At 38.6% G+C, this 11,956-nt stretch overlaps 1 protein-coding gene across 2 annotated transcripts in view; it reads right to left on the minus strand.

The window, feature by feature from the left end:
- Ctss (cathepsin S) overlaps nucleotides 1-6,184 on the minus strand; it is a 28,056-nt gene extending 21,872 nt beyond the window's left edge. Inside the window, exons 1-4 of one of the 2 annotated variants that reach the window (XM_076861215.1) lie at nucleotides 6,086-6,184; nucleotides 4,050-4,176; nucleotides 3,235-3,274; nucleotides 1,489-1,589 (exon numbers count right to left, since the gene is read on the minus strand). In XM_076861215.1, the coding sequence (XP_076717330.1) occupies nucleotides 1,489-1,589; nucleotides 3,235-3,274; nucleotides 4,050-4,176; nucleotides 6,086-6,111 (294 nt within the window). In that variant the 5' untranslated portion in view covers nucleotides 6,112-6,184. The remainder of the gene's footprint in view (nucleotides 1-1,488; nucleotides 1,590-3,234; nucleotides 3,275-4,049; nucleotides 4,177-6,085) is intronic. The other variant, XM_076861216.1, reaches the window with a different exon arrangement.
- Nucleotides 6,185-11,956: the final 5,772 nt, after the last annotated feature.

Here is an 11,956-nt window from a genome sequence, read left to right on the forward strand (position 1 = left end):
TGTGGTGCCGAGTATTGAACCCAGTGCCTCATGTGTGCTAGATGAGAGTTCTACCACTGAGCCACAACCCCAGCCCCAATATTTTGTCTTTTACTGATATGTATGCTCAATTAATTGCTGATGATTATACTAAAATTTTATCCTTAACAGGCATGGACATTCATGTTTTATACCTTGCTTATGAAAAAAAACTTTATATATCTCTAATATTTACAGTTCATACTATTATCAAGTTATATTAACAGATTTTTTAGCACCTATTGATTTTCACATGCTTCATAATGGACAGTTCTCTCTGTTATATCAGGTTCCTTCATTATATCCCTTTTCCTTAATTTCTGCTGTTCCACTTGTAGATGAAATAATGGTGTATACAGATGGAAGTAAACATAGAGGAGTAAGATCTGTTTTTATTAATGGAGAATGGGCTGACTATTACACCCAACCTCAAATTTCTCCACAGTGAGCTGAGTTAGCTACCATTATCCTGATGTTAAAACTGTTTTCTACTATGTTAAATGTTATTACAAATTCTCAATGTATAGCTAAGCTTGTGCCTCATATTTCCATGGCTGTGTTATGCCCTCATTTGGATTCCAATTTACTGTCTCTAAAACCCTTTAAACTCTTTTACAGCATCGGATGTCTCCCATCTTCCTTACTTATGTACACAGCCACACCAAGATTTCTAGACCTTTGATGGAGAGTGACGCTCACACAGATGAAGCTATAAAATCCCTTTATCCTTTGTTTTCAGGTGCTGTGAGATCCCATGGATTTTTTTTCATCAAAATGTTCGATCACTAATAAAAATGTTTTCCATCTCTTCTCAACAGGCTCATGCTATAGTGAACAATTGTTCTGACTGTGTACTCTTATGGGCCCCTATGTAAAAAATTATGAATCCACAGAGCCTCCATTCTAATGCACTTTGGCAAATGGATGTTACTCATTTTCCTCCTTTTCATCCTTACTCCTTTCTTCATCTTTTTATTAATCCCCATTCTGGGTTTATTTGAGCTAGGTATCTGCTTGTATTTCTCATTTATTGCTTTGTTTTGCCACCATGGGCAAGCCTATTCATTTAAAGATGGATAATGCCCCTGCATACACATCTTTTGCTTTTGCACAATTTTGTAATCAATGTAATATAATTTTAAATCATAAAATTCCTCATAATCCTACTGGACAAACTTTGGTTAAATGAGCACATTGTACTCTTAAAACTTGCCTTTTAAAACTAAAACAAAAAAGGGGCAATCTAGCATCTCTCATATTAATAATGCTTTAAATATTCTTTTATTTACAGTTAATATGCTCAATATGCAATGCAAAGTTAACACTCACAATTAGTTGTCTGCTTTGGATAGACATTTTATTCCCAAACAGCCATTACTAAAAATTTATGTAAAATATAGGGTTCCAGACCCAGGATGACAAGACCTATGCCTCTGATCACACAGGAAAAGGATAGACTGCTGTGCTTACACCAACAGGTCCTGCTTGGACTCCAGCTCCATGTATGAGATCTATTGATTGTGAATGGACAGCAGGAACTTCACAACCCGATTCCCAAGTTTCGTTTGATCCTGGATGAGGAGAGTCCCACCAAACAAGAGGGCAATGATTACTCTCCTCGATAGAGAAGAAACATTAAAGGAGGACAGATTCGGAACACAAAAGAGAATCCCAAGCTGCTAGACTTTCACTGACTTGGGGGGATATAAAATCATTAACAGCCTCAGCTCAACAGCTGTTGGCTCAAAGGGGGTTAAAATGTACTCTGGAAAACTTAATTACTGCTTTGTTTGCTAAACTCACACAAAACTCTGTAAATGTTTTGATCCTTATTATAATGTTTTTCTGCTGTTGTACCCCAGCTGTGGGAAATTTAGTATAGTCAGACTTCTGGACTTCTAGAACCTATTATAATATCTGGGTTTGCTTGGCTAAAATTGTTATATACCTGCAAGAATGTCGCATGGTACTCATTGTTGTCTCAACAAATTAACTGTGTTCTCACCATCCTTGCAGGATTTAATGGGCCACCATCCTGCACAACATATTCATAAGAGTTCTGTTCCCCTTAATGAGAACTGTGATGATTCCGTACATCTTCTCTCTAAGGCAGAATTTGATGCTTTGGCATTTTCCTTAGTGGGTATCCCTGGACTAACTGTCGGAACTTATAAAGCCACTATGAAGCTGGCCTGTGCTGTGGTAAAAAGTATTAATCCTACTTATCTGGCCATTAATATGCTTAATGAGAACAAAAACAGCACTGTCAAGCCATTCTTGACAATCAGGCTGCTATTGATTATCTGTTGTTGTTATATCATAAAGGATGTCAGGAGTCTAATAATATATGTTGCTTTAATTTGAGTGATAACAGTTAATTCCATTTCAAAGGAGCTAGACCCCCTTAGGGACATTGTTAATAAGGTCCGACAAAATGATGGAGGTTTAGACTTGTAGGATTGGCTAACTGCATGGCTGCCCAATTTCACCTGGGTCAAATAAATATTCATAGGTGGATGTCTATTGCTATTGGAATTGTTATGCTGCACTTGCTGTTATCAATACCTTTGCTATTTTTTTGCCCCCACCAGCATTAAGAAGGAAACTGACATTATTCGTCCAAAAGGCTTTAAAAAACAAAAGAGGGGAGCTGTAGGAATTCTGTATTTGGGATTGGGATCTACAAACTTCGTCCCTGTTACATGCTTGGTGACTAGGAAGTTTCTGTGCAGAGTCACAGGTGCCTGGCTGCTAGGTAAAACCTGGTGACTGGGAAGCTCCTTGCAAAGGCACAGGACGCCTGGCTGCCACAGCACAGGTTTACCCCGCTTCCCAGACCTGGGGTGTCCCGCTCCTCCCTCTGAGCTAGTAAGACAACTCCGCTGGTGCACTACCTGATTTCCATAGTGACATCCTTCGAAGGAGAGAGGCTCTGTGTTTGCGTTAACCTGGACCTTCTCAACCAGCTAGCACTCAGGGTTAAAGGAATACCGGTTACAGTGTAGTCATTTTTGGGGTTATTAAAAAACGACAGCAGAGAGGAATAGACACCCTTTTGTTTACCATCCTTCTGTCTGTCTGCAGCTTCCCTGTGTGTCTGTGTCTGTCCTTTGTGTGTCTCCTTCACAGATCTCCCCGCACAGAAGTTCCTTTTCATAAATGAATAAATAGAGAACTTAGAGGGCTTGGGCTGTGGCTCAGAGGTAGAGCACTTGCCTAGCACGTGTGAGGCCTTGGGTTCATTCCTCAGCACCACCTAAAAATAAATAAAATAAAGGTATTGTGTCCAACCACAACTAAAAAACAAAATTTTTTTTTTAAAAAAGAGAGAACTTAGAATGCATGACTTACTAAGAATATGATTATTATACAAACCTATACATCAAATAAACATTATCCTAACTTAGAAATGTTATTAGTTATTCTAAACAACGCAGCTAAAATTTTAAAAACAATCAACAAGTATACTTTGAAATATAAACAAAAAGTACAAAGTGGGAAGTGAGAGTTAGGAAACAACAGTTATTAGTAATTCTAAGTTCCAGGAATGGGGTAATTGCAGTTTTTACGACTTTTTGTTCCTCAAACGTACCAAATGTGCTTCTTCCTTAGAGCTTTGCATTCATTTTCCATTGACTTGAAAGCTTTACTACATTATCTATTTTGCTTGCTTCCTGACTTCTATCAATTCTCTGCTCAAATATCACATTATTGATGAGGACTTCCCTCACCATCCTAACACACACAGACCCCTCAGTGCAGCCACCACCCAGGGCCCTTCCAATCCCTCATGCCTTGCTTTATTTTTCTCTATTGCACGTCTCACCATCTAGCATACCATACATTTGCTTATTTATTTACTTATTTCTCATCTCTCCCACTATAACATAAACTCCATAATAACTGGAAGTTCATTTTGTCTCCTGCTGGCATCTGGCAAGAAGTAATTGCATAATATTTGTGGAAAACACAGTTTGTAAAGAACATAATTTCAAAAGGAAGCATTTTGCTCCAGTAAGAACCCCGTCTACCTTTTGTCTGTATTGTTTGCCGTAGGTTTTTTTCCAGAGCTGCCAGTGGTGATCCAGGGCAGGGTCTTTATGCAGCTGTGCCATTGCAGAGAAGCACACCAAGGACACATAAAGCAGCCACTTCATTCTGTTTAAGGGAAGCCTCACTGTTAGCTACATATGTTGTGATGATGTATTTTCAAAACAGAAAGTAGCAATGCAGAGTCTACCAAAGGAACACACTCCTACAAATCAGAATTCTACAGGCAACTTCCTGAAGTACACAATCAGGAGGAATATGTGTAGAATTATGTCTAAAATATTATTTCCAATACTTAGTAGCACTTTAAGAAATGATTTTCAGAAATTCCTCAGTATCTGGTAAACCAAACCACTTAGGGGTTAAAAAGAAGGGACTTTTTAGGATTTGCCAATAATCTAATCTAATTTTCTAAGGGAAAATTTCCTCTTACTTTCCAAAACAGAAAATCATGCTAACGAGGAGGATAAGGGCTGGGTGCGATGGCACACACCTGTAATCCCAGCAGCTTGGGAGGCTGAGTAGGCGGATCACAAGTTCAAAGCCAGACTCAGCAACCCGTGAGGCCCTAAGCAATTCAGCAAGACCCTGTCTAAATAAAATATAAAGGGCTGAAGATGTGGCTCTTTTAAGCACCCCTGGGTTCAATTCCCTGAACCCAAAACAAAAGAACCAAATCAAACCTAAATAAAACAAAAAGAAGAGGCTGAGGGTTCTGTGTGTAGCTCAGTGGTGGAGTGCCTGCCTAGCTGCCTAGCATGTGTAAGGCCCTGGTTTGATTCCCAGCACCAGAAAGCAGGGTGGGGGAAATCCTTCCAAAAAATCAATTCATCTTCTGAATTTTTGAATACCTGAGCTCATCTTAACTTCTCTTTAAATATCCACAATCCAATGTGTATATGTATCAAAACATCAGATGATATCCCATTAATATGTACAAATTGTATGGTTTGGTTTTTTAATAATTTTTTAATATTTATTTTTTAGGAGTAGATGGACACAACACAATGCCTTTATTTTTATGTGGTGCTGAGGATCGAACCGGGGTTCTGCCCATGCTAGGCGATCTCTCTACTGCTGAGCCACAATCCCAGCCCAAAATTGTATGTTTTTATGTAACAGTTAAAAATGCATTTAATTAAAAAATAAGTCAGGTGCAGTGGTCAGGCAGGAGGATTGTGAGTTCAAAGCCAACCTCAGCAACTTAATGAGACCCTGTCTCTCAAGAAAATATTAAAAAGGCTGGGCGTGGCTGGGTGCGGTGGTGCACCCCTGTAATCCCAGCAGTTTGTGAGACTGAGGCAGGAGGATCGAGAGTTCAAAGCCAGCCTCACCAATAGCGAGGCGCTAAGCAACTCAGTGAGACCCTGTCTCTAAATAAAATACAAAATAGGGCTGAGAATGTGGCTCAGTGGCTAAGTGCACCTGAGTTCAATCCCTTCCCCCCAAAAAGACTGAGAATGTGGCTCAGTGATTGAGCACCCCTAGGTTCAATCCCCAGTAGCTAAATAAGTAAATAAACAAAATGCCCCAAACCTTTGGAGATAGTTAAAAGGTAACTGCCATCTATTGGTTTCAAATCCTCAGGGCATTTTCCTTTTTTAACTTTTTCAACAATCAAATTTATATTTCAAAGAAAGTAATTATGTACTCTTTAAAACACCATTACTATATTTAATTCAAAGAACTTCAACAGAAGTTCAGTGACTAATTGCCTCAATCTGGATTCTACTTTCTTTCTCATTTCTTTTTTAATTCAAAACAGTTGGAGTTTTAAACACACGAACCTTCAAATATATCCCAGAGAAAGCTAGGGTTTAGCCTCAAGCTTAGATGTTCAAGCAAATATTAACTTTTCAAAAATAGATTCTTTTAAATCAGAAACACCAGAGACTGAGAAACATGTTTTTGGTCTACTTCCTGAAACCAAAGATTTAAAATCTGGCAGGTAGAGCAAGCTAAAATCATAAATGGGAGTGTTCAAAGACCAAATGTGGGGAAAGAACAGACTACATACGTGATAGAACCAGCAGGTGTTCCCATAGAAAGAATTCCTGAATTGATGTGATCGCTTCCGAGATTTCAGAGTAGCAAGGAGACTTTAGTTAACTGACTTTAAAAAGAAATTGGAACTTGTCACATGAGGTATCCACAATGAGGAAGTAAACTTTGATTTCAGTTTCATTTAAAATATTGTAAGATCAACTACCTCTAGCCTGCTCCCTATTGTCTTAGGGACAGAGTGGGACAGAAAGCCATCCAGAAGAGCTCCCAAATAGAAGAGATCAATAAAACAAACTCAGTAAAGTAAGAAAAGCAGTACAAATTCACCCTTTAATTTTGTTTATGTCAACTCTTCCTCATGAAATTTTGAGTCAGTTATCAATTTCCCTGGCAAATTCTGTCAAGTTACATGTTTGGGGAGTCTGAACATAATCACTCAAAGTGACCACAACACTCAGAGCGACAGAGATCTTTACTGCAGCAGTGAGAAAGAGAAAAGACAAAGAACGAGAGAGAGAGAGAGAGAGAGAGAGAGAGAGAGAGAGAGAGAGAAAGTGAGAGAGAGGGAGAGACAGAGGGTGAGAGAGAGGGAGGGAGGGCAAAGCAAGAGAGAGCCCGAGTAAGACAGGGGGGCCAGGCAGGACAGTTTTTATAGTCAAAATCTAAGGAGGTCTCTGGGTCTGCAGGCTGCCTTGTTGGCGTTCAGTTGCTAAGGGTGTCACCTTCTGCCTTCATGCAGACCGGGTGGGGCCAGATGTGGGTTTCCATTGCACCCTTGAGTGGGGCTGAGGGTTCAGCCTTGAGGCAAACAATCCATAAGGAACCAGATGGGTGAGGGTCGAGTGTCCAGGCTACCCTGCTGCTACCATTCGTTCAGTCTGCTCCTCAACTAACAACACAATGTTGGATCTTCTCATTTGTAGTAGACATTTTCATGTTTGTGGCCATCTAGATTTTTCTTTTAAAGACATTTTATTATGGAAAAATGTAAGCATATGTAAAAGTAGAGATAATAGCATAATGAACCTCAATGAAACCATTATTTTATTTCAATAATTATAAATAAATGACCAATCTTTATTTATATTCTCACTTTTTATATTTTTATTTATTTATACTCTCATTTATTTATTCAAATTATTTTGAAATAAATCCTAGACACCATATCATTTCATATGTGAATGTTCTTGAATGCATCTCTAAAGGTTGACTTTCTTTTATAAGAACCTCAAACATGATAGGTATGTGCTCTATAACTGAGCTTTATCCCAGAGCCTCTAAAAGATAAAGACTATCAATTTTTTTTTAAAGAGAGAGAGAGAGAGAATGAGAATTTTAATATTTATTTTATAGTTATCGGCAGACGCAATATCTTTGTTTGTATGTGGTGCTGAGGATGGAACCCGGGCCGCATGCATGCCAGGCGAGCGCGCTACTGCTTGAGCCACATCCCCAGCCCCAAGACTATCAGTTTTTTTTTAGAGAGAGAGAGAGAGAGAATTTTTAGTATTTATTTATTTATTTATTTTCCAGCGGACACAAGATCTTTGTATGTGGTGCTGAGGATCAAACCGGTTCGCATGCATGCATGCATGCCAGGCATGCCAGGCGAGCACGCTAACGCTTGAGCCACATCCCCAGCCCAAGACCATTAAATTTAATCACAATAGTGTTATTAGATCTAAAATAGATGACAACAAATTCTTTTCTTCCTCTCTCTCTCTCTCTCTCCCCCCTCTCTCCCCCCTCCCCCCTCTTTCTTTGTTTCAGAACTGGGGATTGAACCCAGGGCAGCTAGCTACTGAGCTACATTCCCAGCCCATTTTATTTTTTATTTTGAGATAGGTTCTTACTAAGTTACACAGGGCCTTGCTAAATTGCTGAAACTGATTTGGAATTTATGATCTTCCTGCCTCCACCTCTCAAATTGATTGGCTTACAGATGTGAGCCACCACACCCAGCTATCTCTCTTTTGAAACGTGGTAAAAATTTCAGTTCTCTAAAATACCAACAAAACACCCAATTTATCCTATATTTCAGAATAACAACAAACCTGCCACCAATAACATTATTACTGAGAACAATTTTCAGATTCTAATGGAGACATATTTAACCTCACTTAGGCCATATCCTATTAAGGATGTAAGTCAATAATTATGCTTTAAAGTCACTCAGAATAGTTTATTGTACATTTATGCCACACCTCTATACACAGATTTATTTGTTTCCTTTTTATTTCTGATTTTTAGGGATTCTTTTACATGTTTGTAACTTTATTTTATTATTTTATTTTTAATAAAGGACCAGGTATTGTTAAGTTCCTATGCTACACCCAAAGCCTAAAATTCCTGTAGCTGTTAGGACAATTCCCGGGACTGCCCATTAGATAATCTCCCCTGACCACCTAGTTGTTTAACAACCTGGGACCCTGTGCAGCTTAGCACGTAGGCATCTCAGGGCCTAAACCAATCAGTTTGAATGTGCACCCCGCTTTATGACTGACCTATCACCCCGACCCGACCTGTTCCCACCAACGAATGTGCTAATCATGTTTGAGAGTTGTTGTTTGACTTTCCCACGCCTCATGATGATTTGCTCTGATGTATGCAAAGCCTCCGCCCTCCCCAAAAAGTGTACTTAAGCACTGCTCAACCCCTGCTCAGGGCTCTTGGCCGCTCTCCCTTGTTGAGTGAGCACGGAGCCCCAGCTAGCTGGAACTTCAAAAATCCCTTTTGCTATTGCATGAGATGGTCTCTTGGTGGTCTCTTCCTCCGTCTTTCGCCGGACCCTTACAATAGAAAAATATGGGTGTGATCACACAGACCTATGATCCCAGCCTCTTAAGAGGAAGAGGTGGGAGGATCACTTGAGTCTAACAGCTGGAGGCCAACCTGAGCGACATAGAGAGAGACCTGTTTCAAGAAGGAGGAGGAGGAGGAGGAGGAGGAGAAGAAGAAGAAGAAGAAGGGACATTTATTTCATTTTGATATTCATGTGAATTAATGTCATTTATATACCTGTGAATTAAACCCAATTCATGTATAGTGTTTAAAAGAAACCAAAGGAGTAGAGATAATACCATGCATCTTATCTGATCATAATGGAATGAAATTGAAAATCAATGATAAAAGAAGTAAGGAAAAATCATGCATCACTTGGAGAATGAACAATAGATTACTGAATGATCAATGGGTTATAGAAGACATCAAGGAGGAAATTAAAAAATTCTTAGAGATAAATGAAAACACAGACACAACATATCGGAATCTATGGGACACATTGAAAGCAGTTCTAAGAGGAAAATTCATTGCTTGGAGTTCATTCCTTAAAAAAAGAAAAAACCAACAAATAAATGATCTAATACTTCAACTCAAAATCCTAGAAAAAGAAGAGCAAAACAACAGCAAAAGAAGTAGAAGACAAGAAATAATTAAAATCAGAGCTGAAATTAATGAAATCGAAACAAAAGAAACAATTGAAATAATTGACAAAACTAAAAGTTGGTTCTTTGAAAAAATAAATAAAATCGACAGACCCTTAGCCATGCTAACGAAGAGAAGAAGAGAGAGAACTCAAATTACTAGCATACGGGATGAAAAAGGCAATATCACAACAGACACTTCAGAAATACAGAAGATTATCAGAAATTATTTTGAATCCTTATACTCCAATAAAATAGAAGATAGTGAAGGCATCAATAAATTTCTTAAGTCATATGATTTGCCCAGATTGAGTCAGGAGGATATTGACAACCTAAACAGACCAATATCAATTGAGGAAATAGAAGAAACCATCAAAAGACTACCAACTAAGAAAAGCCCAGGACCGGATGGGTATACAGTAGAGTTTTACAAAACCTTTAAAGAGGAACTAATACCAATACTTTTCAAGCTATTTCAGGAAATAGAAAAAGAGGGAGAACTTCCAAATTCATTCTATGAGGCCAACATCACCCTGATTCCTAAACCAGACAAAGACACTTCAAAGAAAGAAAACTACAGACCAATATCTCTAATGAACCTAGATGCAAAAATCCTCAATAAACTTCTGGCGAACCGGATACAAAACCATATCAAAAAAATTGTGCACCATGATCAGGTCGGATTTATCCCTGGCATGCAAGGTTGGTTCAATATACGGAAATCAATAAATGTTATTCACCACATCAATAGGCTTAAAAATAAGAACCATATGATCATCTCGATAGATGCGGAAAAAGCATTCGACAAAGTACAGCATCCCTTTATGTTCAAAACTCTAGAAAAACTAGGGATAACAGGAACATACCTCAATATTGTAAAAGCAATCTATGCTAAGCCTCAGGCTAGCATCATTCTGAATGGAGAAAAACTGAAGGCATTCCCTCTAAAATCTGGAACAAGACAGGGATGCCCTCTCTCACCACTTCTGTTCAACATAGTTCTCGAATCACTGGCCAGAGCAATTAGACAGACGAAAGAAATTAAAGGCATAAAAATAGGAAAAGAAGAACTCAAATTATCACTATTTGCAGATGACATGATTCTATACCTAGCAGACCCAAAAGGGTCTACAAAGAAACTATTAGAGCTAATAAATGAATTCAGCAAAGTGGCAGGATATAAAATCAACACGCATAAATCAAAGGCATTCCTGTATATCAGCGACAAATCCTCTGAAATGGAAATGAGGACAACCACCCCATTCACAATATCCTCAAAAAAAATAAAATACTTGGGAATCAACCTAACAAAAGAGGTGAAAGACTTATACAATGAAAACTACAGAACCCTAAAGAGAGAAATAGAAGAAGATCCTAGAAGATGGAATAGATGTTCATGGATAGGTAGAACTAACATCATCAAAATGGCGATATTACCAAAAGTTCTCTATAGGTTTAATGCAATGCCAATCAAAATCCCAACGGCATTTCTTGTAGAAATAGAGAAAGCAATCATGAAATTCATATGGAAAAATAAAAGACCCAGAATAGCAAAAACAATGCTAAGCAGGAAGTGTGAATCAGGCGGTATAGCTATACCAGACTTCAAACTATACTACAGAGCAATAGTAACAAAAACAGCATGGTACTGGTACCAAAACAGGCGGGTGGACCAATGGTACAGAATAGAGGACACAGAAACCAATCCACAAAACTACAACTATCTTATATTCGATAAAGGGGCTAAAAGCATGCAATGGAAGAAGGATAGCATCTTCAACAAATGGTGTTGGGAAAACTGGAAATCCATATGCAACAAAATGAAACTGAATCCCTTTCTCTCGCCATGCACAAAAGTTAACTCAAAGTGGATCAAGGAACTTGATATCAAATCAGAGACATGGCGTCTGATAGAAGAAAAAGTTGGCTATGATCTACATACTGTGGGGTCGGGCTCCAAATTCCTCAATAGGACACCCATAGCACAACAGTTAATAACTAGAATCAACAAATGGGACTTATTCAAACTAAAAAGTTTTTTCTCAGCAAAAGAAACAATAAGAGAGGTAAATAGGGAGCCTACGTCCTGGGAACAAATCTTTACTCCTCACAATTCAGACAGAGCCCTAATATCCAGGATATACAAAGAACTAAAAAAATTAGACAATGAGATAACAAATAACCCAATCAACAAATGGGCCAAGGACCTGAACAGAAATTTCTCAGAGGAGGACATACAATCAATCAACAAGTATATGAAAAAATGCTCACCATCTCTAGCAGTCAGAGAAATGCAAATCAAAACCACCCTAAGATACCATCTCACTCCAGTAAGATTGGCAGCCATTAGGAAGTCAAACAACAACAAGTGCTGGCGAGGATGTGGGGAAAAGGGTACTCTTGTACATTGCTGGTGGGACTGCAAATTGGTGCGGCCAATTTGGAAAGCAGTATGGAGATTT

Source organism: Callospermophilus lateralis, chromosome 7, assembly GCF_048772815.1.
Source record: "Callospermophilus lateralis isolate mCalLat2 chromosome 7, mCalLat2.hap1, whole genome shotgun sequence".
Lineage (NCBI taxonomy): Eukaryota > Metazoa > Chordata > Mammalia > Rodentia > Sciuridae > Callospermophilus > Callospermophilus lateralis.